General features: G+C 58.8%; 1 protein-coding gene across 6 annotated transcripts in view; it reads right to left on the bottom strand.

Moving 5' to 3' along the window:
- TBC1D22B (TBC1 domain family member 22B) overlaps positions 1 to 25,275 on the bottom strand; it is a 70,663-nt gene that overhangs the window by 39,603 nt on the left and 5,785 nt on the right. For 3 of the 6 annotated variants that reach the window (XM_075910329.1, XM_075910330.1, XM_075910331.1), the window contains exons 2-12: positions 24,108 to 24,164; positions 22,881 to 23,182; positions 20,685 to 20,864; positions 20,323 to 20,393; positions 18,660 to 18,788; positions 18,164 to 18,229; positions 16,206 to 16,320; positions 4,156 to 4,262; positions 2,737 to 2,812; positions 483 to 610; positions 178 to 273 (exon numbers count right to left, since the gene is read on the bottom strand). In XM_075910329.1, coding sequence (XP_075766444.1) covers positions 178 to 273; positions 483 to 610; positions 2,737 to 2,812; positions 4,156 to 4,262; positions 16,206 to 16,320; positions 18,164 to 18,229; positions 18,660 to 18,788; positions 20,323 to 20,393; positions 20,685 to 20,864; positions 22,881 to 23,182; positions 24,108 to 24,164 — 1,327 coding nt within the window. The other 3 variants (XM_075910333.1, XM_075910332.1, XM_075910334.1) reach the window with 3 other exon arrangements.

Raw genomic sequence — 25,275 nt, forward strand, 5'->3', positions numbered from 1 at the left:
CCCCGTTCGGAGGGTTGCATCTGGGTGTAGATTTTATGATCTGCTGTATCACTGGGGTGCAATCAATACTTGCCACAGCCACAGGTGGTGCCTCTCCCTTCTTGGTGTTTAACCACCCACCCACAACTCTACTGCCCGCCCTCCTCCCCACACTGGGGCTGCTCCCCAGGAAGTCACCTGGAAATCCTCCTCATCCAGGATCTCTTTCCGCCACTTGATCAGGAAGGCGGCACAGACGTACAGGTGGAAATGGGAGAATCCTTCTGGCTCCGACTGGGAAGGACACAAAACTCGGGTCAGTCCCTGCCACAGAGTCAGCCTGAGGGGAGCCCCAGCAAGGCCAGCTTAGCCTGCCTTTGCTCCAAGGCCTGGGGCTGGGCTCCACAAGAAGGCAGCCAAGAGGTGAGTGAGCCCTGCCACTGCCCCACACCCACCACTGGTGAGGCTGTGTGGGGGGCCGGCCCCAGGGAGGCCCTAGGTACCTGGTAGGTGTCCCATAGGCGGATGGTGCAGCGCAGCGGAAGCTCCCTCATGAGCAGATTGTTCATCCAGCGAAAGGCAAACTGCAGGTATTCGACCTCGTACTTCCTGAAGTGATTGTGTACCTGCTCTGAAACAGCACGCTCCGTTACAGGGGGCAGGGCCCCGCCCCCCTGCATTGCACCAAGCCCCTCCTACAATGTGCACTGAAGCCCCCCGCTCTCTCAAACGATGCCCCTCCCATGTGCCAAGTCCCCTCCCTTGCTAACGACCCTCCTACCATGTCCTCACCCACCTGCCGAGCCATGACCCCAGCTGTGAACGCCCCATGCATGTCTTCTCCCACACGCCTTCCAGCCAAGCCAGCAGCCGTCTGCATGCAGCTACACCCGTCCCAACTTACTGTACCCACTTCCACCCCTTCCCATGGTTTGTAGCCTCTGTCCTGATCAGGACACAGCCCTGGGCAATGGGAACCTCTTGGGGAATGGAGGAGGATGCGGAACAGTATGAGCCCGCTCTCTGCCTGCGCCAGGAATCCAAAGGGAAATCACGTCCAGCAACTGCTTCCACCCGGTGCAATATTCCACTTCTCCCACAAAAGACCCGTCGCCGCACTATGACCAGCGAGTACTAAACAGTAACACGTCACCAGGACCAGACGGGCTTCCCCCAAGTGTTCAGAAGGAACACAAATGTGAAATTGCCAAGCTGCTAACTGTGGCTTATAATGGACCATTTACATCAACCTTTCCACCGAATGGGAGGCAGGTTTTCTGAAAAGCTCCAGAAGTGATTCCAGCAATTTCAGGCTGGTACATCTAACTTCAGCACCAGGCAAACTGGTTGAAGAAGAGAAGTATCAGAGACAGAGATGAACACAATTTGCTGGGGAAGAGTCAATATAGGTTCCGTAAAGGGAAATCTTGCCTTGCCTATTAGAGCTCTTTGAGGGGGCAGCAAGCATGTGGACAAGGGGGTTTAGTGGACACATTGTACTTAGATCTCCAGAAAGCCTGGCTCTGAAGCCAAGTAAGTGGTCATGGGATAAGAGGGAAAGTCCTCTCGTGGACTGATCAACTGGTTAAAAGCCAGGAGATAATACATGGTCAGTTTTCAGAATGGAGAGAGATAACAAGTGGTATAGGGACCAATCCTGTTCAACATATTCAGGAATGATTTAGAGAACGGGTTAAACAGTGAAGTGGCAACGTTTGCGGATTATACAAAACTGCTCGAGATAGTTCCGATCAAAGCAGACTGTGAAGAGCTTCAAAAAGATCTCACCAAACTAGGTGATTGGGCAACAAAATGGCAGATGAAATTTAATGTTGATAAATGCAAAGTAACATTGGAAAACACAATCCCAACTATACATACAATACGATGGGAACGAATTTAGCTACAACCACTCAAGAGAGAGATCTTGGAGTCATTGTGGATAGTTCCTAGAAAACATCCACTTAATGTGCAGCAGCAGTTAAAACAGCAAACCTAATGTTGGGAATCATTAGGAAAGGGATCAGTAATAAGACAGAAAATATCGTCTTGCCTTTCCATAAATCTATGGAACAATTACATCTCAAATATACTGCGTGTGCAAATGTGCTTGCCCCATCTAAGAACAGCTATCTGGGAATTGGAAAAGTTTCAGAAAATGGCAACAAAACTGATTAGGGGTTGGACCAGCTTCTATATGTGGAGAGGTTAGTAAGACTGGACTTTTCAGCTTCAAAAAGAGATAACTAAGGGGGAATATGATCGCGGTCAAGAAAATCATGACTGGTGTGAAGAAAGTGAGTAAGAAGTGTAATTTATTTCTTCTCGGAACACAAGAACTAGGAGGCCACCAAATGAAATTAACAGGCAGTGGGTTTAAACAAACAAAAGGAAGTGTCTCTTCACGCAGGGCACAGTCAGCCCGTGGAACACCCTGCCAGAGGATGTTGTGAAGGCCAAGACTATCACAGAGTTCAAAAAAGAGCTAGATAAGTTCATGGAGGACAGGTCCATCAGTCTCTAGCCTCTCTTTGTCAGAAGCTGGAAATGGGTGACAAAGGATGGCTCACTTGATGATTCCCTGTTCTATTCACTCCCTCTGGGGCACCTGGCATTGGCCACTGTCAGAAGGCAGGATCCTGAGCACACATGGGTCTGACCTATCCTGGTTGTTCTTATGATCAACCTTTGGAGATTGAGGAACAAGAGATATGCACAGCATGACCTCCCCCCGGGTTTCCTCTCCTCACCACCTACCATCGATCCGGCTGACTAGCTCCTCCAGGGCTTTGACCTTCTTCTGGATCCCTGGCTGTGCAAAGGTGTAGTTGTCCTGCAGGGAGATAGGGAGAGTCAAAGGCAGCAGCTGCTGCAGTGACAGCATCCCAGGGCTGGGAACCCCGCTAAGAGAACTGCTTGCCTTCTGCCTACTCTTGGGATTGGGGAGAACAGCATCATGCTTTGGCTAAGAGTCCCTGGATGTGACTTGTCCAGGAGACAGGGAGTGTAGGGGCAATCCTCCGCTCTGGAATGCACTCCCCTGTTGGGAAAGCTTGCTGCCCTTCCAAGCCCAGTGCAAGCCAGAGTCCCTGGAAAACATGAGCATGAGGGTAATGCTCAGTGAGGCAAGGTGGCCTAGTAGTTAGATCTGCAGACTGAGACTCAGGAGCCTGGGGTGAAATCTCACCCTGCTGGGCCTTTTGCTGTCAACTTCCATGGAACCAGGCTTTCACTCCTGGCTTCACTCCCAGCTCCTATGGTGACTTCGGGGGAGTCTCTCAACTCTCTGCACCTCAGTTTCCCCATCTGTAAAGCAGAGGCAATTTTGTGCAGTGCTTTGAGATCCCCCTTTGATGCTAAGCAGCAATCCCTCTGTTTTAAGCAGGAGTTTGGCTTTGTGTGTCTCGTTTTGTGCTTTGTTTCGTGCTACGTATGGGATGCTCAGCTCACAAGAGAACACACTGAGAAATGTCTACATGAGTCAGTGTGCAAGGAAAGCCATCTGGAGCTCACAGAGCAAAATTCCATTTGACTGGGGCCATAAATAGGCCCTTAATTCTCCCTTTCAAAGGTTGATCCTGGTAAAAGAGAGGAGAGTTTCTACCAAAGGAGGCACAGGACAACTGTTACAGCCACTGGGAAGTCTACATGTCTTTGTGGGACCCTGAGCAAGGAGGCCTCTGTGGGACCACCAGCCACAGAGGGAGGGGCAGAAGCCTGCAGCCATAGGAGGCCCTGAAAGGCAGACACATGAGGGGCTGCACATGTCGGGGGAAGAAGATGCAGCATGTTTCCTGGGGGCAAGAGGCCCGAGAGCGCAAACGCAGGGGGGGAGTTACGGAGGTGGGAAAGCAAGAGGGCAGCCAATCGTTGGGCAGGTGGTTTTAGGAGCCAGGCTAGACAGGGCTGAAGAGCACAGAAACCCTGGAGCCACTACCCCCTTTTAGCCGAGGGGCTGGATACAGGTCCGTGGACTGTCAGTGGGTGGGCCGGGACTGGAACTCGTCCGTTCCTGGAGTCGGGGCCCCAGGCTGCAAGAGCAGACAGGACTCAGCCTGGCATCCGAGCAGTAGGTGGAGGGAGGCCCCTAGAGTGTAGCCAGAGGGGGACCTCTGCCACCCAAGGGAGCGAGGGAGCCGAGAGAAATCTGAGCAGGCCCATCCCCCGGGCACTTACCTGGATGCCATCCAGGAGTTTGCTCATGCACCAGAAGCTGTCTGCTTCGATGCTCCGCAGCACATCCTGAGACAGGTTTGTCACGTCGAAGTTCTCCACGTCCTCTTCTGCAAAACAGAAGGTGGAGAGACTCCCAAGGACATGCCTCCCAGGATGCGGGGAGGGGGCATGAGAGCGCCCGGTAGCTGGATGGGGATCAGGATGCTACCATGCCACCCTCCTTGCAGCAAACACACTTGGGTGTCCCTGGTGCAACCCCTTGGTTCTGAGTTGCTCTTCTGCAGCAGGGATGCAAAATCCTGTTTCATTGGCTAATCAGCTAAACATATTGTATAACCGGTTAGACGATTAAAGGAGGCCGAGTGGGGAACGGTCCCCCATCTCCCACAGCAGCCAGGGACTGCACCACCCCCACCGGCAAAACCCTCACATCTCTATTCTGCAGCCAGGGCATGGGGTAGAACCGTTCATGGCCACTGTGTCTTCTAGAGCAAGATCTGTACCAAACGCCATGCAGCCCAGTGAAGCCTGGCGAGCCCTCACTGGAACATGCCCCTGGCCTGGGCCACCTGTACACGGTCACCATCCGGCGGGCTGGAGGGCCTGTAAGTGCCAAGCAGACCAAGGCCCCAAGCGCTGCACAAGCCGAGAATACATAGCGCTTACAATCTAACCGCACCCCTTGCCTGGGCTGGGGAGCTGAGCCCACCATGGCTGTACTGTGTGCAGTTCCTTACCAGCCCTGGCCCTACTGGCCAGAATCTAAGCAGGCTGCCAGGAAGCCTCCAATGCAGAACCCTGCGTAGATACGAAATCTGTATCTGCCAACATGAGCCGCGGCCCTGCAGGGCTCTATCCAACGCCCACACCACCCATCTCCAGGTACCACAGCAAGGGTGCCGCGGCCAACGGCCACCTTGCTTACAGCTAGCCTGGGCAGGTTTCCAAGTTCGTTTCCGGCCATTGTGATGGCGAATTTGATGTTTCTTTCTCAGCGTTTTATTTTCATTGGTTGACACTCTCCGGGTTGTGGGACGGGACGGGGCTCAGACAAAGCGACTTAACGACAGTAGATGCTGAGATTGAAACAGTGAAAACTTCTAATCACTGAAACACAAACTGTCATCACCATGTGCCAGAATATACAAAATAAACGTCCTTCAGACAACCCCCCACCTGCAAGCCACTTGGGACAAGCTGATTCAACGTTTAACTCCTTGGACTCTGACCTGACGTTTTCAAGCACTTTGCCCATCTGTAACTTTGCTTGTTATTGTTGGACTTCGGGGGTTTGTCTGTGTGCAGTGAAATCGGCATTTATCAACACCTACCAATAACCCCGCTCCCCCTAAGCCTGCTGCTAGCCTGCCTTTGCGAATGCTGGGGTCTATGAACGCCAAGTGCCGGAAGGGGACGAACCAGCTCCTTGGATCAGCAGCACAGTGTCTCTGGAAGGTGGGTGGGGAAGACCCAGGAGTCCCGGCTGGGAAGGAAAGCCTGGTCAAAGTGCTTGGGGGGGCAGGAGAGTTGACCCCATTTGTAACCCTAACCCATCCCGCCAGGCCATGGGAATGGCAGACTGGCCCCACAGCAACCCTCTCGTGCACTAACCTGCGCTGAGAGATGCCCAGCAAAGCACATAGAGTAGATCTGGAGGCCAGGCTTCAGACAGAGCAATGCCACCAGATCTAGCAGGCAGCCCTTTGGACCCACAGGGCAGGGGTGCCCTTGATGACATCCTTGGTCTGCGGTTGAGTGCTTGCAGCAGTTTCTGTTCAGGCTCCGTCCTCCTGCCCTGGCTCCAAGCCGGCAAGCCCTGAGCCATTCCCAGCTCTCTGCTGCCAGTGGCGCCTGCCCTGCTGCTGGGCTGATGGCGAGTGGAGAAAGGCCCCCGGGGGACTCTGGCGTGCTATGTCCCATTAGCACTCTTGCCCCAGGTGCCAGTCACACAAGCCCCCCTGCGCCTGGAGGCAAGAAGGAAGCATCTTTACCCCCTGGCTGCTGCTGGGCAAACAGGCAGGGAGAAACGCAGCGACTCGCCTGCAGTCACGCCGCGGGTCGCAAACAGCATTAGAACCCTGACTGGGACTCAGCCCCAGCCCCCTCTCCCTTGCTGGCAGCAGAGACCCGCTCTACAGGGCAGCCCAGGGTTTGCCCAAGCCACAGGCAGGGCTGCCCTTACCAGGAGGTGAACTGAGGCGGCACCCCAAGGACCCAGAGTGTAGAACACTGTCTGTGCTGGCGCAGATGGACTTTTGAACGAGGCATTTTAAGTTGTTAGTTCTCCTTTACTGGGGTAGGAAGCAGAGCAGTCCCATGAGAGGAGTGGACAGGAAGAGGCAGAACTGAGCCCTTTCAAAGTTCTGGCCCAAGCGAGGGGCATGGGGGCGTCATTTGAGCTCCCCGCCTCAGGTGCCAAAATGTTGTGGGCCGGCCCTGACAGCAGGCTACAGGAAAAGCCCAATATTGGCCTGGGAACTACCACGAGCACATCCAGTGATGGCTCCAGAAACGAGCTGCTCTGCTGGGAGGAGAACCCTGCAGAATAAACCCAGGCTGGGAGGGGAGCAGCACATCTGGCGGACTAAGGGAGATTCGTGATGCTATCAAAATAAAAAATAGGGTGGGGGATTTCAACCATCCCCTATCGACTGGGTACGTGTCACCTCGGGACAGGATGCAGAGATAACATTTCTTGATACCTTAAATGACTGCTTCTTGGAGCAGCTGGTTCTGAACCCACAAGAGGAGAGGCAATTTTTGATTTAGTCCTGAGTGGAGCACAGGAACTAGTGACCATAATATAATTAAATATAACATCCCTATGGTGGGAAAAACAACTCAGCAGCCCAGCACTGTGGCATTTAATTTCAGAAAGGGGAACTACACAAAACCGAGGAGGTTAGTTAAACAGAAATTAAAAGGTACAGTGACTAAAGTAAAATCTCTGCAAGCTGCATGGCAACTTTTCAAAGACACCATAATTCAGGCCCAACTGAAAGGTATACCCCAAATTAAAAAACACAGTAAGAGAACCAAAAAAGTGCCACTGTGGCTTAACAACCAAGTAAAAGAAGCAGTGGCAGATAAAAAGGTATCTTTTAAAAAGTAGAAGTCAAATCCTAGTGAGGAAAATAGAAAGGAGCATAAACTTTAGTCAATTTAAGTGTAAAAATATAACAAGAAAAGCCCAAAAGGAGTTTGAAGAGCAGCTAGCCAAAACTCAAAAAGTAATAGTAAAATGTTTTTTAAGTACATCAGAAGCGGGAACCCTGCTAAACAACCAGTGGGGCCCCTGGACGATCGACATACAAAAGGAGCAGTTAAAGACGATCAAGCCATTGCGGAGAAGCTAAATTAATTCTTTGCTTCAGTCTTCACAGCTGAGGATATTGGGGAGATTCCTAAACCCGAGCCATTCTTTTTAGATGACAAATCTGAGGAATCGTCCCAGATTGAGGTGTCATTAGAGGAGGTTTTGGAACAAATTGAAAAAGTAAACAGCAACAAGTCACTGGGACCAGATGGCATTCACCCAGGAGTTCTGAAAGAACTCACATGTGAAACTGCGGAACTATTAACTGTGGTTTGTAACCCATCCTTTAAATTGGTTTCCATACCTAATGACTGGAAAGATAGCGAACATGAAGCCAATATTTAAAAGGGGCTCTCGAGGTGACCCGGGCAATTACAGACTGGTACGTCTACTGTCAGTACCAGGTAAATTAGTTGAAACTACAGTAAAGAATAAAATTGTCAGACACATAGATGACGGCAATTTTCTGGGGGAAACCAGCCAACGGGAGCTGCTTGTTAGAATAAGAGGCAGCTAAGAAGAATCACGCCCCCTCTCCTGGGCTCAGTTATTCATGAAGCACACGGCCAGGCAAACAGGCTGGCTGGGAAACATTTTAAGCTCTGCAGGCAGGCAAACTAGTTTGGCAGCTGGCAAGTAAGTCTCTTGCCACAGCCTGCTTCTGGCACCCCAGCCCTTTCCTGCCCCAACTCTCCCCCTGCCCCCCAACATACCCAAACCCTCTGTCCCCCTCTTACACCCATACCCCCTCCCAGATCCGGCCCCAATCTCCTGCCCCAGATCACAATCTCCTTCCTACCTTAGGACACATCTCGAACCCCTGCACTCCAATCCCCTGCCCTAGGTCACAACCGCCTGCTTCATCCCAACTCCCTCCCAGACTCGTCTCCCCTGTACCCCAGTCCCTTACCCCAAGCCCCCTTCTGCACCCAACCTCCATCCCAGGCCCCGCATGTCCATTAATATCATGGAAGAGTGAGGCCCTTGACCACTTTCCAAAATCTTGGAGTGACCCCCTCCCCTCCCCCATCAACAATTATCGCCCACCCCTGAGCTAGTTGCAAGGAGGAAACTTCTCCCACCGCTGCCCCAGGTGAGGTTTCTTGAACATGTCTGCAGCAGGTGTCAGGCAGAGCCCTGGGCAGGCCATTAAACACCCGGCTGATAAGCTGGCTCATCCCCTTTTGTGCAGGATCTCCCACCCAGGTTTTATCCTGGCAGCGACAGCCCCCATTTCTCCCCTCCCTGCGGGTCTGCAGGGTTTGGACTAAAAGGCACTGTAGGAAGCATGGCCTAGTGGTTAAAGCCAGCGAGCAGCAGTGGATTTAGGGCAGGGCGAGTGGGGCAGCTGCCCCGGGCCCCGCGCATGCGCCTTGGCACCATGGCACATGCGCTGTGTCAAAGGGGGGGCCCCGCGGCGCTACCCTGGGCCCCACGGCGCTACCCTGGGCCCCACGGCACTCTTATCCGCCCCTGCCAGCGAGAGCTGGTTCCATTTTGGGGACTGCCACAGACAAGGCCTGGAGCTGAACACATCACACCCTGCTCTGCCTGGCTGCCCTTGTCTGCCCAATAGGCTCATTCCTCCCTCCCGTCCCTGGCCAGCAGGAGACTCTGGGCCGTTTCCACAGTTTCCCATCAATTGCCACTGGTGCTGCATGCGCGAGCTGAAACCAGCAGCTGTGTGTGCTGTCTGCCCAGCACCAGGGTGCTCCGCAGTGCCCAACAGGCGTAATGAACGGCAGCGCCTGACGGGGACGGCGCCGGAGACATGCAGCCCACTGGGCGCTTCCACCAGCGATGCCCATTTCCAGCTGGCAGAGGAGCGGATTCGCTCCCCCTGAGCAGCCTGGCAGATACCAGGAGCAGCAGGGTGCCGAGCCAAGAGGCGGCTGTGGAAGGCTCCCACAGAGCACTGCTGCTGGGAGATTCTGGGCGAGGCTGGTGGCCAGGCGCACAGGCCCGGTGGCTCAAACGTCTTCGGGCCGGCAGTCCGGCTCGGAGCAACGAGCGATGTTGAACTGACAGGTGCCTTCCCCAGGCACACCTGGCCGAGGAGCGCTAGTAACTGCAGCCAGCCCTGGGCACGACAGGGGCTCTTCTGGGCACTGGCAGTGGGAGGACGGACTCAAGGCTTTGCAGACTAGGAGGCTAACGCCGCTGCCGGCTCGTCCCTGAAAGGCAGCAGCAGCCTGTGCGCCATAGGAAGGGCTGGGAGAGCTCACAACTCAGCCCAGCGAGATGCCCTGCCCAGAGATTGTGCCACGAGGCAAGAGGACAATGGGACCCCAGAGCCCGGTGCATCCCAGCGATAGGATGGGTTGGGGCAGCCACCCTGGGTCCCAAGGGATAGGAAGGCCCCCACACTGAGATTAGCTGGCGGGGCCCAGGGCGGCCTCAGGGATTACCAGGGGGGCCCTGGCACGGGGCAGCAGTGGTTAGGGCCCCCCCCACCAGTTACTGCAGCAGTGGGAAGTGGAGAGACCCAGCTCCCCGCCTGCTCAGCTCTGCTCCCCTCCCCAGACCAGGCTGGAGCCAGGGTGTGGTGAAGAGGAGCAACCCGGCTAGGAGAGGGCAGCAGAGCGGAGCAGGCGGCTGGATATCCCTGAGTACCCTGCTGCCAGCCCACGCCAGGCCCCCTGGTAATCCCCAGGGCATGGCTCACGGGGTAGGGGCTTCGGGGAAGGGTGCAGTGGAGCAGGGTTGGGAAGAGGATGAAGGTGCCGAGGCCTGCGGGGGGAGGGGGGTTGTTCCAGGCCCTGCATTCCTCTAGGGCTGGCCCTGGCGTCAGGGCTCTGGCAAAAGGGAGAGTTCCCTCCTCAGCAGGGCACAGGCCGCGTAAGGAGACCTGGGTCCCTTTGCCAGCTCTGGGCAGGTTGCCGTAGCTACTCAGATTGTAAGCTCGTCAGGGCAGAGGCTCTCCAGGACAGACGCTGTTGCAATACTAACACACGCCACAGCCAGCCAGCTCCTTTGACAATCCCAATCCACCCTGGGCCTGAAATTCGTAACTCGCAGATGTGTGGGAACTGGTCGAGTCCAGGACCCTGCACTTCACGTAGTAGCTAGACCGGGAGGGGGCGGGGGGGACCTGGGGTTTCTATCAGGGGTTGTGGACCCACAGATTAAAAAAAAAATCACTCATGGGCCGTGGGCAGCCCCTCAGCAGAAAGGGAGTAGCAGAGGCTCAGAGCTTCCTCTAGGCTCTGGGGTGGGGCTAGAAATGAGGGCTCAGGGTGTGGGAGGGGCCTCCAGGGGGGAATGTGGGTGTTCCGTCATATGGGAGGGAACTGAGGTTCTGACCTGGGACACGGGGTGCAAGCGCCGGCCAGGTGGTGTGGCTCTCAGCTGGGCGCCAGCAGGCTCTCTACCTGCCCCATCTCCTGGAAGCAGCTGCTGCCCCCAGCCCCAAGGCAGAGGTGTGAGCAGGGAGCTCTGTGGGGGAGCACTGCCATGGGTCCTGGCAGTGCAGGGGCAGCAAATGGAGCTTCCCTGGTTGCCCCAGCACCTACAGGCCACAGGGGCATGCTGGCCGCTGCCAGCAGCTGCATGAAGCTGACCAGACTTTGAATGGCCTGGCGCCCCCAGCTGTGCCCTTCAGTGGGGCAAGCCAGCGCTGCCATCCAGCCCTGTGGGATCAGGGATAGGAGCGGCAGGGCACCAAGTCTCAGCGCTCCCAGCCCTCAGCACGGAGCCTTGCTGCTAGCCAGATGAAATCAAGCAGTGGGTGCCTCTTCTCTGATCTAGACCATGCCTGGCAGATGTTTGTCAAATCTGCTCTTAAGCATCGCCAATGCTGGAGAGTCCCCAACTCCCCGAGGCAACTTACTCCAGTGTTTCACCACCCCGAGAGGTAGGGCGTCTTGTGCTGTCATCTGCGGCGAAGGGGAGTAATGTGTGTCTCTCCTCCCTGCAATGTGCTTGAAAGCCGCTAGCACGTCCCCTCTCAGTCTCCTCCTTTCCAGACTAAGCAAACCCAGCGTTCAGTCTTCCCTCACAGGCCACGTCTTCCAGAGCGGTCGTCAGCCGTGCTGCTCTTCCCTGGGCTCTGTCCAACCTGCCCCAGCTTTTCTGGAACGTGGCGCCCAGAAGTGGATGCAAATCTCCAGTTCCCATTCAGAGCAGCTTCATGGCTTATGCCCCAGACTCCTGCTGCTACAGGAACGAATGGAGGAAGGGGAGAAATGCGAAGTGCAAGGCAAGACCAGTCAGTGCCTAGGCCAGCCCTGCTTGCGGGGAGGGTGGTTGTTGGGTTTTTTCTCTGCACTTCACCTGTGCTAAATAATGGCCCGAGCGGGGATCCTGACCTAAGAGTTTGTTTCAGGTTCCAGCGTGGCTCATGTGGGACCCGGCCCCAAGCCCAGAGCTGAGGTTTAGAGCCGCAGCCTCGTATTTAACTCTTTGTTCATTCCCGCTCATCTAGCGCCCGGCAGAGCAGCAGGCAGGCTCTCTGGCTGGGAGCAGCGCTGCTGGGTTCTGCCTCTCCCTGCTGCCCTCAGGCCCACAGAGGGTGGCGGTAGCATTTGAAAACTTGGCGCGACTCCCTGCAGTTGATGACATGGCTGGGAGGCCTCCCTCCCCCACCTCCGTGCTGTGGCAGGGGTGCTGGCCATTCGGGCTCACCCAGGGAGGAGGGAGGGAACACCCGACGGCCGACTCCGGCTGGACCAGCACCGGGCACTGAAGATCCCATGACCCCGCTCACAGCTTGAGTGCCCCAACGGTGCAGGTGCTTTGTGCCACTTTCCAGTCCCCCCTTCGTCCCAGCTGGATGCACTGCCCTTTGCGTCCGGGCCCAAGCATGGCTGGGGCAGCTAGGGCAGACAGGCCCTCGACCCCACCTACAGCCCCGCCCCACCGGGAAGGAAAGGAGACTAGAAATGTGGGCTCAGGGCCCACCACACCCCCAAGCACCGAGGGGGGGGAAGAGAGGCGAGGCTGCCTGCCCGGAACACTGAGGAGGGGGAGGGAGAGGCGCAGGGCTGCGTGCCCTGAGCACTGAGGGGGAAGAGAAGCGAGGCTGCGTGACTGAAGCACCGAGGGGGGGGAGGAGAGGCGCAGGGCCGTGTGCCCGGAGCACTGAGAGGGAAGAGAGGCGGGGCTGCGTGACTGAAGCACCGAGGGGGGGGAGGAGAGGCGCAGGGCCGCGTGCCCTGAGCACTGAGGGGGAAGAGAAGCGAGGCTGCGTGCCCGGAGCACTGAGGGGGAAGAGAGGCGGGGCTGCGTGACTGAAGCACCGAGGGGGGGGAGGAGAGGCGCAGGGCCGCGTGCCCGGAGCACTGAGGGGGAAGAGAGGCAGGACGGTGCTCCGGGCACGCGTCCCCGCCTCTCTTCCCCCTCAGTGCTCCAGGCACGCGGCCCTGCACCTCTCCTCCCCCCCTCGGTGCTCCGGGCACGCGGCCCTGCACCTCTCCTCCCCCCCCCCCGTGCTCCGGGCACGCAGCCCCGCCTCTCTTCCCCCTCAGTGCTCCTGGCACTCTCTTCCCTGCACCTCTCCTCCCCCCCTCAGTGCTCCGGGCACGCGGCCCCCCTCCAGGCGCACAGAGGGGGAAGAGAGGCGAGAAGGAGAGTGCCCGGCTCCCTGCTGGCCAGGTGCCCACTGGGAAAAGCAAAGCACCTGGCTAGGGCTGGGACTAGTTACCCGTGGGGCCAGCCCCGTGCAGTGCCCTGCCCGGGATCTCGCTTAGCTGAACATTTAACCGGTTAGCTGATCTTACACCCTCCTCCTAGCATCGGATCTCAGCACCCCACGCACCCTCCAATTCCAGACCCCCAATGGCAGGGTGGGATCGCCAGCACCTTCCTGTGAACTTTGACCCCTTCTCCCCGTTCCCCTGCAGGGCCGGGCCATTCCGATTCGGATCCCGGCCCGCTGGCTGCATGCCTAGCCCGTTCCGCAGGGTGCAGCGCTGCTGTGGCGCAGAGGGCAGAACGGCTCCAGCCACGGCTTGGCCAAAGGCAGACTCCAGCTGAAAGGCCCAGCCTGAGCCATGCGCCTACCGGCCCTGGGAGCTGTTCAAACACCCCTCCGAGCCGGAGCGCCGAGCCGGGCAATGGCTCAACTGCCAGCGGCCGTTAGCGCCGGGCCAACGGGCAGGGCGACCGCTCCTAGGCACAGACGTGGTTAAAAAGGAAACGTGCTGAACCGGCAGGTTCCCTTAGCAACCCTCAGGGCCGGAAACTTCGAAAACGTCCATGTTCTGCCCAGAGCCCCCTTCACAGCCTGCCTGTGAGTTACAGGAGCAGGCTGGAGCCCTAGTCCCAGCGCTGCCCTCATCCGGCCCCGCTGGCGGCTCGACCATCCCTGCAGAGAGCTGGCGGAGCATGGCCCGTGGGTTGCTAAGCAGGACCAGTCAGCCCCAAAGCCCCTGGACACGCCTCTGCCTGCCCCAGGCCGGCCAGTCTGCGAGGGGCTGCTCCGCGGAGGCTGCAGGCCGGCCAAGGCACAGCGTACAATGCACAAGAGAAGCAGCAGCGATGCCTGGGGATTGCACGTGCAGATCTCAGCCTCCCTTGAGCCGTGGGGCCCCTCGCCCGCTCAGCAGCTCTGCCCCACCGCAGGCGCAGCCGTGACCCCCACAAGCTGCGGTGAGACGGCCCCAGCCCTCTGCACCGGAAGCCCTGGAGCGGCAGCGGCTCCAGCGAGAGATCGGGTGCTGGCGGAGGCGTCTCTGGCCACCCACAAGGCAGCTGTGTACACAGCAGACTGCTGCAGAGCACCCTGGGAAACAGCAATGCAGCTCCCCGCCGGCAGGCCAGGCCAGAGCGTGCGGGAGGGGCATGTAGCGCATGGGCTGTTCCGGCCCCGGGTGCGCGGCGTATGGGCGGCCCTGCCCCTGGAGCGGTGTCAGCCCCGGGCACCAGGCGTATGGCAGGAGTGGCGCCGGCCCCGGGCGTACGGCGTGTGCGGCCCCGCCCCTTGGTGCCCGACGCGTGAAAGGCCCCACCCCCGGGCGCCCAGCAGCCCCAAAAGTTTGGGGACCACTGAGTTAAGGGATGGGGGAACTGACCTCTATGCAAGATGCTGCTGCTGCTCTGGCATGCAAGGCAATCCCTGCCCCCGGCTTAGGGGTGTTATCTTGCAATTCGTCAGCCAGGTGAGCAGGCCTGCGCGCTGCCCCGCTCTGGTACATCCCCAAGGGAGAGGAGCAGCGAGACTGTTTCAATCCCCACTCGCCCCGTTTCCCTGCTGCCTCTGCAGAGACGGTGCCTCTGATAGAGGCAGCAAGGGGGGGAAGCAACTAGTCCATGCTGGGCTAATGTATGAGGAGAGGGGATGCTAACGGAGGGACTGACGGGCCACGTGGCGCGGGGAGAAAGAGGTTCTTTAGGCTGCACACACTGCGTCACCGCAGAGCCTCTCTGCACTGCCCTGCTGGCACCCTGCCGACTGAGAAGATGGCACTTCGTCCTGTGGGCCTCAGGGCCACGAAGATACAGACCCACGGGAGCGAGTGCAGAGAAGAGCAACAACAAGGCCAGCAATGGCTGCCAAGGGCCAGCCACACAGGGACCGTGCTGGGGCAGAGGCGTCAGTCTGAGAAGGGGCAGATGAGGGACATGGCATGCAGTGAAGGAAGATCTGTTAGGCAGAGATACAGGATCCAGGCTAAGTGATGGGAGCATCATAATGCAACCCCAGCTGTGTGGAAGACGAGCTTTTCATCAGTAAACAATCGGTAAGTGTCAGACTCTTCCCACATCGCTGAACAGCCTGCCTCTCCAGACCGGATGTCTACAGGTGGGCACAGACAGACAACTGTTGCCGAGACGTTAGAGGAGTTTGATTTCAGGCCACTTCCCTTACAGATATCCGACCGATGACGTTGACATTTGTGTTTTAATGGTCATAAAACGACACCTCTTTGGATCTCAGCATCTCGTCATGAAGTTATTGTCTAATCTCCCTCCATTGCTGGCCCTCCCCACCCCTAACACTCACAAGCCATTGACAAAGTGCGTAACCCAAACCCTGCCAAGCTCATTCCCACCGATACAGCCTGGCGCCGGCTGGGGGCTGACACCAGGCCCGGCTGCCTCACTGCTAAGACACACCGGGTAGGGCTCTAGGGACCTGTTGCAAGGACTCTCCAGGCTCATTTACTGCTTTACAATTAATACAACAGAGCCCATCCTCAACCCTGCTCCTCTCAACCCACCACTGGAGGGACTGTCTGTCTGCACGAACACCTGCAGCCGCACAGGGCAGCACCATGCCATGCTTCAGCAGCTCCCCTCCGCTCCCACGGTGACTGATCTGCCGTCCACAAGCAGGCTAGTTGCTTTGGCCTGGCAAGACAGCCAAGGGAACAGGCCAGCTCTCTGGTGAATCAGCTGTAGCAGAAATCTTATTTGTGTGTGTTAATTTGAACAGGGTCCCTTGTATGGCGCCCGCGTTCGGGAGCGGAGCGAGTGCCAGATCGGAACTCCAGCCAGAAGAGCAAGAGAAATTCAGGGATGGGTTTAAGCAAAGCCTTGGCTCCTCTACACGGAAAACGCCAGCCAGAGTCAGCACATTCAAATGGAAATGCACCCTTGGCACTTGCGCTTCTGCTGAGCCCTGGAGGTTACGTGGAAAGGCCAGTCCAGGAGGAGAAGGGGGCAGCCAGGCTAAGGAGCAGCAATATAGCCAAGAGACCCTCTCTCCCGCAGGGTAAGCTTCTCTGCGCTAACAGTAGAGGCCCATTGTAACACCGGAGGCAACTGCATGTTCTGGGCCTCAGCTGTCACTTACCAACATATTCGGAGAGGAACACGACAAAGAACGGCGTGACCAGGTCATTAATTCCCTGGACGTAGCCACTGGCTGGGTGTCGGATGGCCCAGATAAACAGAATTCTCTCAAAGATCTACGGAAAGCAAGGAGGAAAGCCGGACATCTGTGTTAGCCAGGCTCAGTGGAAAGGCCAAGAAGCACGTGAGAGGCATACAGGCAGGCAGGGTGGGGTGGGGTGGGGTGGCAGAGCCATCTCTAGCAGCCACACCCACGGGCTCAAAAATAAGCAAGCTAAAGAAGCAGGCACCAAAATCCCAGCTCCTCCTCTCAGTCCGCCCACACCTCCCCAAACATCAGCAGTGGTGCCTAAGATCCAGACGCTGCCCTAGCCGTGGCTTCAGGCCCTTCCGAAGGCCAGGAAGAGTTCAGGGGCTGTCTGGGCTGAGAATTGACAGAGCTGGTCACTCAAGACATCCACTTGCACACAAGCCAGAGCCCTTTCACTGCTGCGCTACTGTCAGACGGTCCCTGTGCACTGAGCGGTTTGGCAGAGCGCTCACAGCTAGGACTGTGCATCTACTGGTGGTGCACATCCGCACAGGCCTCGGTGCACTTAACATTTACTCTGCACACGGATGGGAAAAGCCCAGCAGCTGGAAGAGGCTAGCGGGAACACTGCTCCCAACTACGGAACACCCAAGTCAGCAGCCAGGCTGCTGCGCCTGTTTTCTGCAGTAACATCTCAGGGGCCCAGCCGCAGACCTGGAAATGGTTCGACAAGCAGGATGCTCAAGGGCTTTCCTGAGCCCCTGGGGATTAGCGAGGACTGTGACTGCTCCACATCTCCCTGTGCCTAGCCCCTGTGATCGCAGACTCCAGATTCTCCTGCTACATACACTAGTCCTCGGGACTCCGGCAGGCTGACCTCGCCTGCACTTCGGGCAATCCCACCAAGCTGCACGTGCCTCCCAGCAGCACCACTAAACCTGCCCCGCGGACAACACAGGCCGGGACTCTCGGCCTCGCTCCCACAAGGGTGGCAAGGCAGCAGGGCATCTAGAGGGCCTTGGACTGGTTTCCAACAACGTCAGCTTTTGGACCAACGCTCAGTTACTTTATCAGCTAAACCTGGGCCTTTCATACATGGCATCCCGGCCAGCCCCTAGCTCAGATCATCAGCCTTTACCAGAGGGCCCCAGAAGCTTTGCAGTAAGAGGACAAGCCAGGCCTTGTCCGTGCAGGCACGTTTCCCGCAGCGCAGCGCCTGGCGAGCTGCACCACTGTAGCTCTCCGCCTTCGCGCACGTATTCTGGAGGCCCAGGGCATGTCCCGGAGCATGGCGATTTGTTCCGTCAGAAGAGGAGCTCACATCAACGCTCTAGCCACAAGGCGGAAGGGACTGGAGGTGCCATTCAGTAGCTGCAAACACTTAACTCAGAGGCCTGGAAGATGTTGTGGTCAAATGGCTAAAGCACTAAACTGGCACACAAGAGACCCAGGTTCTAATCCCAGCTCTGCTGTGACCTTGGACATGTCACTGCCCCCTCAGTTTCTCCTTCCATCCTACGTCTTGCCTATTTGGATTGTCAGCTCCCTGGGACAGGCAGTGTGCGTGTACAGCACCCAGCACAACTGAGCCGGGCTCTCGGTTGGGATGCCTACACCACCCACCCACAAGTTCTACCCGGGGGAAACACCCAGCTTCTGCGAGATCCCTTCCCAGGAGGTGCTGGGGTGGCAACAGCTCCATTTTACATCCAAACCGATCTGGGGGAGGCTGAGCCGAAGCCACGTAGCTGAAAGGAGGGATGCCTGCTCTGTCCCCAAATCCAGAGGACTAGATCAAATCCACTGGGCTCGACTGGCCCTCAGCCCCTCGGCAAAACCCGATGGCCGGGTAGAATGGGAGAGGTGCCAGCAGGGCCTGGCCTGCCCCGCCCCATGCAGGGAAGCTAGAGAGACTCGTCCTGCCTCACCTCCTGGACTAGCGGTTGCTGGAAGAGCGGGATGAGAGGGTTTGTCCTGGGAATGTCGATGTGGATCTGGAGGAGGAGAGAGGCAGAGCGGGTTAGACACGCTGATCTCCGCTGTCCGGAAGAGGGAGCTGGGATTCCCATCTATAAATCAGCAAAGCCAGTCCCTGGAGAGAAAGGTCTGACTCCCTCTACCGCCCTGGGGACAGAGGCACTTGCTGAGAGGCCCAAACTCCAGCCGCCATGGCTCGATTCTGGGGAAGGGGGGGGGGAGCAGCTGGCGTGGCAGGGGCCTTAAAGCCAGTGACAGGGGCACGGGGGCAAATCCAACTGACGCAGCTAATCCAGTGACTGACAGGGGGGCTCCACCCTGCCCCATGGGGGCTTTCCCTGTGTGAGCTGCTGGGACCCTTCACAGGCCAGAGAGCAGCAGCAGGCCAAAGGGAGGGCAGGGGCCGGGGGGAGGCTGGGTGGCGCAAGAGAAGAGCCAGACCAGTACCTGCCGATAGGTGTCCTGATGATGCTCTTCATTCCTGGAATCGTAATACTGCTCAATGAAGCCAAAATACTCCTCCCGCTTGCGCTGCAGAGTCAGCTTCCTCCGCTCCTTGTTCGCCGGGAGATAGCCCTGCAGCAGAAGGCAGCCGGTCACCAGCCTGTCCCCTCCTGCCCCGCCCTGCCAGCAGCACCCAGCGTGTGTGCCAAGGAGGGGGAGGGGAGCTCTCCAGCTTCACTGCTCCCAGCACACACTGCGCAGTAACTTGCCTTCCTGCCCCCAGCAATCTGCCAGCCTCCAGCAGCTAGAGACAGGGCTGGGTGTGACTGTTTGCCCAATGCCCTGGGAAGCCGCAGGGAGACGGGAGCTCAGCTCAAGCAGCATGGCACGGAAGCGAGAGGAAAGGGGCTGACAGAAAGTGAACACACAGCACTCAACACAGGCTGACCGGGTAGCGGGGGTGGGGAGCTGTAACTGGATTTTAACAGGGCTTTTACTGCCCCCACTCTCGCCTGGTGCCCCTCAGGAATCACACAGTGGGGAGCCTGAAGGTTGGGAAGACAAGGTCTCTGCTCCCCAGTTTTGCTGCAGGCCTCCACGGCCACTGGAGAACCAGCAGCCTGGGATGGCTTGCAGGGAGGGCTGAAGCCTGACATGCTACAAGTCTGTCACTAACCCTCCCGCTTGGTCCAAAGTCAGAGATGCCAGGGAGGGAAATCTCGAGCATCCCCTCTTGTAGCCCAAGGCTGTGAGCAGCTGCACGCCAGCGCTCCCTCCAGCAACCCAAGCCAGCCAGGCTGGAGAGCCCTGCTCTTCCTCAAGGGAAGCAGCGGAGGAGAGAGGCTGTCTCGGCTGCAAAAAGCAGCCATTTTATAGCACGAAGGAGCAGCAAACAGGACATGCAAAACAAATAACGCTTTGTGAGCACCCTGTGGCTGGAGGGCCCACGTGGCCCACCGGGGTTCTGCGTGTGGCCCATGGGACATTTTGTTTACCGCTGCCCACGTGCAGGGCTGCTCTCATCGGTGGGGCCTTCTCCCTCCCGGCGTTACCAAAGGGACATACGAGGAGCCAGGGCCCGTGCAGGGAGCCAGGCGCTGCCTCTGCAGCCTATCGGAGCACGGCTACGGGTCGGTCGGCACAGCTTGGTGCGCCAGTGCCACAAGCCAGCTGCCCGGTCCCGGGAGAGCGGCTTGTTACGACCAGCTTGTGGTGGCTCTGAGATGGAGGAGCCCACTCACCAGCTGGCCCCTCGGCGTGGGGCTTTACCGGAGGGATCACCGCTCTGCATGCAGTCCCATGCACCAGCGTATGCCTCAATGGCTGGGTTCACTGGCTGGAGCCGCTCCCTGTCCTTCAGCAACTGGCCGTTCAGACTTGTCCTCGCTCCCTAGGTGCTGCTGTCTCCTCCTCACGCCCTTGGCTTGCTTCTCCCAGCAGGCAGAGCGGGAGCTCCCCATTTTTCAGCCAGTAAGCCACCCCGGGGGCATTCACCCCACCCAGAATCTGCCCCACACCTTTGGGAGTGAGGATTCTCTGTCGGCTAGTGTGTAGAGAGCACGCCCAGGAAAGGGCTCCGTGTGCAAGGTCCCACAATGAACCGGGCAGTCCCGTGTCTAGATGGTCACACGTGGCTCTGCCCCAGGGCCACGCACTCGGCACTCACCGACAGGAGTCGCCACGTCACGGGCCGGACCTCTCTGGGCACGCCAGGCCAGCTGCACTTCCTCAGCTCATCTGCAAACGGACAGTGGTTGCAATGGATTAGCTCCCTGGGCGTCCCGAAGGAGGTCCCCGGCTAGGCAGAACTACACCTAAAAGGAGAGGAAGCCCCAGTCTGCTCCTGCAGGCTCTGGACTCCCAGCCCTCAGGAAGGCTCTGTGTCAGCCGTGCTCACTGAGAACGGCAGCAGGGGACTGCAGCGGGGAAGCAGCGGATAAGGGCACAGAGCCGAGGCCAGCAGCCCTGGCTCTGTCCCACGGCCGATGGACACCGAAGTACTTCCCCACCCGTCCTGCCCCCACTCACCCAGATCCGTGTTGTGGCTGGAGAGGAGCTGCCGGAACTTCTCCAGGCGCGTTTTCTCCCGCACGGTCATTGGGGGGGCCCCCGAGGCATTCTGGTCGGAGATGCGGGCGACAAGCGGAATGATGGGGCGGAGCGGGAGGGACTGCTGCTTGTGGAGGGCGCTCCGCACGCAGGCATCCTCTGCAAGAAGGGTTAGAGAGTTCGCGGATGCGCCGAGCAGAGGGGTGGGGAGTAGCGAAAGCACAGGAGACGGAGGGTCTGGCGTGCATTCTCCTCCCGGTCTGTGCCTCAGTTTCCCCTCCTGCGTTACAGGGATAAATCCCTCCCTTGGAATTCATTCCCTCCCGTATACACAAGCGCTATGCCCTCCTCAGAGGGAAGAGAAGTGTCCCCCTGCGCTTAGAGGGAACGTAGCGTGAGCCAGAGCTCTGGGGTGCCACCTATCTGGTGTCCCATCTTCAACTCTGGCCAAATCTGATACTTCACAGGACTCAGACAGAGGGTCCCACAATACATGGGGGAAAACATCCCTGTCTGGCCCTGATCACCTGAGCATGCGACTTCGGGAACACGAGACAAACCACAAGAGACCTCCGGGCTGCCGAGCGACCCAACCCCGTACGCACCTGGCCAGCTCCCCCAGCAAACCAATTACCCATGCCCGGCCCAAGGGCTACGTCCCATCATTCAATTAACTGCCCACTTGCCTTCCCCCTCCCCGCCCCCACACAGGACAGCAGCAGCCGCTGCTCGGGAGCAGGAGCAGCTCTGGGAATTTCATAGTGCAACTGCCGAGGCACCAGGAGCGGGCCCCACCACAGGCTGGGCAGCGAGGGGGTGAAGCCAGGCCAGCTCCCGGCACCTGCTCTTCCATCAGGTCTCCTGGTCTTTTCCTTTCACTCCAGGCGGGTCCCTTCCTTCCCGCCCCCCCCCCCCAGCACCCCGCCGGCTGCTGCCCCGGCCGGGTCCCTTCCTTCCCTCTCCCCCCCCCAGCACCCCGCCGGCCGCTGCCCCGGCCGGGTCCCTTCCTTCCCCCTTCCCCCCCCCAGCCGCTGCCCCGGCCGGGTCCCTTCCTTCCCCCCCCAGCACCCCGCCGGCCGCTGCCCTGGCCGGGTCCCTTCCTTCCCCCCCCAGCACCCCGCCGGCCGCTGCCCTGGCCGGGTCCCTTCCTTTCCCCCCCCAGCATCCCGCCAGCCGCTGCCCTGGCCGGGTCCCTTCCTTCCCCCCCCAGCATCCCGCCGGCCGCTGCCCCGGCCGGGTCCCTTCCTTCCCCCTCCCCCCCCCCAGCACCCCGCCAGCTGCTCCCTCAATTCTCCAGCATGCCTCAGAGCAGTGCAGAGGCTCAGGAGATCCAGGAAACGGAGGCGGATGTCTCCCCCACCTGGCCTCCTTTAGCCTACCAAGGGAGAGGAGCTCGACAGACAGGGAGCCATGACGTGGCCTCTGATGCCATCTGGTGGCCAGACTCACCTGGCAGCTCCTTCCCAAAGGCAAGCGTGTAGCCCCGCTGCACTGAGGCATGGAAGGGCACATGTCCATGACTTCCAGAATTTAACCATCCAGAAGGAACCATCACGATCATCTCATCTGACCTGCTGCCTCTCCAGGCACAGAGCCTCCCCCAGCCCTCCCCGAGTGCCTGGCGACCTCCCCTCCCAGGACAGAACAGACACTGGTTGAAACTGAGCTGTGCCTCGCGAGGTGGAGCAAGGCAGAAAGGGGCCAATATCTGCCAATTCCTCCCTGACCCCGTCTGGCCGTCAGTTACACGCTGAGCATGTGGGCCAGACGCCCTGGCAAGAATTCTCTGGAGTGGCCGACTCCAAGCTCTCCCTGGGGAGCACCCCATGACCCTGCCACCTCTGATCGGAAAGAGCCCCAGAGCGGGATGCAGCAATGACCTAAGCCAGAGAGCTACCCTGTGCACCAGGCAGAGCACTCGGGTCAGGAGCAAGTGGGCACAGCTCCACCAGAGCTTAGGACAGGTCTGAATTTGGCTGGGGCTCTGCAGAGCCAGAGGCTGAGTATCTCTGACAATGTGGCACCAGGCGCCTGGGACAGAGAGGAGGGGAAGCACAGTTTCAAAATTCAGCTGGAAGCTGAATTCCACCTCAACCCACACAGCACGTGGGCACTAGCTAGAGGTGTGGCAGCCGGCCAGGAGACAGCAGAGTGACCGTGGAAGGGGGCCCTTACCCGGCGCTCTGGCCAGCTGGGCCTCGCTGCTGGACTTGATGACTTTGCAGTTGGTTGGCATGTCACTGAGAGCAGGCTGGGCCCGCTCGGGTTTCACGCGCAGCTTGCTGTGGTTCTCCAGCACCTGGGCGGCCGTGGCTTTGGCCACTTTTGAGTTCAGGGTCTGGAAAGAGGAAAACTCCTCGTCTTCGTCATCGCCGATGTCCCAGGCGTCACTGGTGTTACGGGCAAACTCGTGAAAGCTAGAGGCCTTCTTATTCTTCATGAGCAGCACGTTGCCCTTGGAGCGTTCCTTAATGAAGCTGGGAGCCAGGGAAATAGGGTAAGTGCCACAGAAAGAGCCACCCTCTTGCTCTTTCCTCCTTTCACAATATCATCCCACGCACCTGGGGCACAACTCCTTCCAAACACTCCCTTCCCCTCACCCCCAGTACGCCCCCCAGGCCTCTTCAGCCCATGGCACAGCCTCCTCCCTACAGCCTTGGCACCCGCTCCCCCCAAGGCAAGAACCACCCTGGAAGGCGGAACAGAGCTGGACATGGGGGGGTCAATCCTCCACTGTCCGGGAGGAGAGCATCCCAGCGGGGCAGAGGAGAGAAACCCACTCTGCTCCCAGGCCTACAGACGCCACACCCTACGAGCAGGAAAACTAGCAGCTGCACTCAGTCCAGAGAGAGGTGCAGATCCAGCTCCGTGCGCCTGTGCAGCCATGAGCCTCCAGCTGCGACCACTCCGGCTGGCCAGTGACAGCCTGCTGAGCGCTCAAGCATCAAGAGTCAAAGTCCACCTCCCCTGCGCCACATGAGGGAGCGTGATAAGGAGCCAAAGCTAGGAAATCAAGGCTTCCTTCAGCACCGGGGGAGCGTGCAGACTTGGCAGTCCCAGGGCTGACGTGCTGCGTGTTCACAGAGCACGGGGAGCCACAGAGATGTGGTGCCCACACCCATGCTGCGGGGTTCCCCTGCTGGCCTGAGGGACCCCCCACGAGCAAAGGGGAGCTCCGCCACGTGGTCTTCCTGCTGACAGAGCCAGGGCAGCGGCTACGGCAGCTCCTTGTCACTGATGAGGCCGGGGCTCATGTCACGCCGGGAGCAAGGGCCAGATTCACAGGCTACAAGGGAGCCCCTGAGAGCCCCTGCCAGGAAGAGCCAGAGCATCCCAGCAAAGCGAGCACTGGGCGCCCAGCACTAGGAAAGCCGGAAGGGGGAGGGGAGACTGGACACTTACCTCTTGGTGAGCCGGGGGTCCAAGGGGGGGTGCTGGGCTCCATAGACAGGCTGTATGCTGCAGAGGAAAAAGCCACAGAAGATTTGTGAATAACTGCCACAGCCTCGGACAGGGCCACACTCCCCAGCTGGGGGGGGGGGGGGTGATCAGGTGACACCTTCTGCCCGGATGGGGGAAGGGGAACGAAAGCTGGACAAAGGCCGGAGGCGGAGCGGGCTGCTGGTGTGCCCCGGCTTGGGCAGGCTTAGAGCTGACACAGCTAGTGAGCCCGTGTGACAAAGCGGGGATCGGACGCGTTGCAGGGGATTTCTACTCGCTGGCTTGGGGTGCAGGGAGGGGAGTTGAGGCCCTGGACCCCTACCCCCAAGATGGACTGGACTGGCTGCCCCTGGTTCCTGTGCTGCGCCCCTGTCAACTGGAAACCTTCTGTTCTACCTGCTGGCTGAGGATGGGGGTGCAGGGCCCCAGTGACAAGCTAACACTCCCCTTTAAAGTGGGCAGGGATGCTTTGCAGCTCTACGCTGCTCTCCACCCAGGCCTAGCCTTATAGATGTTACACTGAGGACGCTGCTCGTTTCACAGGCAATTTACAGGGAAACCGAGACGGAGCAGTCAGGGGTTCAGGCCAACGTTTGGCCTAGTTATACATGTCCCCGCCTCACGCCCCTTCCAACAGCCAGGCCTGTTGCTGCGTCTGCCTCCACAGCACTGCTGGAGGATGGGAAATTCTCCAACATCAACCCCCACTTAACAGCAAGGCCTGTTGGCAGCAGACCTGAGTCAATGGGACCGTAATCCGTTCCCCCAGTTCTGGAGCCAGCGGCACAGAGCTGGGCTCAGCACCACAGGAGGGGGAATCCGACTGGCTGCAGCCGGAGAAGCGCTGAGCGCTACGAACTACCTGGCTAAGAGAAGGGAGAAGGCAGCTGCCCAGGGAGACACAGAAGAGCGATCGGCAGCAGAGAAAGCTGCAGGACAGGCAAAGGGCGACAACGGGCCCCAAAGCCCAGGCAAAGCAATGGGTGAGGAAGCCTAGCAACTGCCGCCTTTCACACCAAGCTCTAAACAGACAAGCTGTCTTCTGCCAGGCGTGGCCAGGCCGGGAAGGAGTCTCTTGTCAATTAAGTCCCGGTGTCAGGACGGCCATTGAACACAGGTGGCCGTGCTG

This window comes from Pelodiscus sinensis, chromosome 27 (assembly GCF_049634645.1).
Source record: "Pelodiscus sinensis isolate JC-2024 chromosome 27, ASM4963464v1, whole genome shotgun sequence".
Lineage (NCBI taxonomy): Eukaryota > Metazoa > Chordata > Testudines > Trionychidae > Pelodiscus > Pelodiscus sinensis.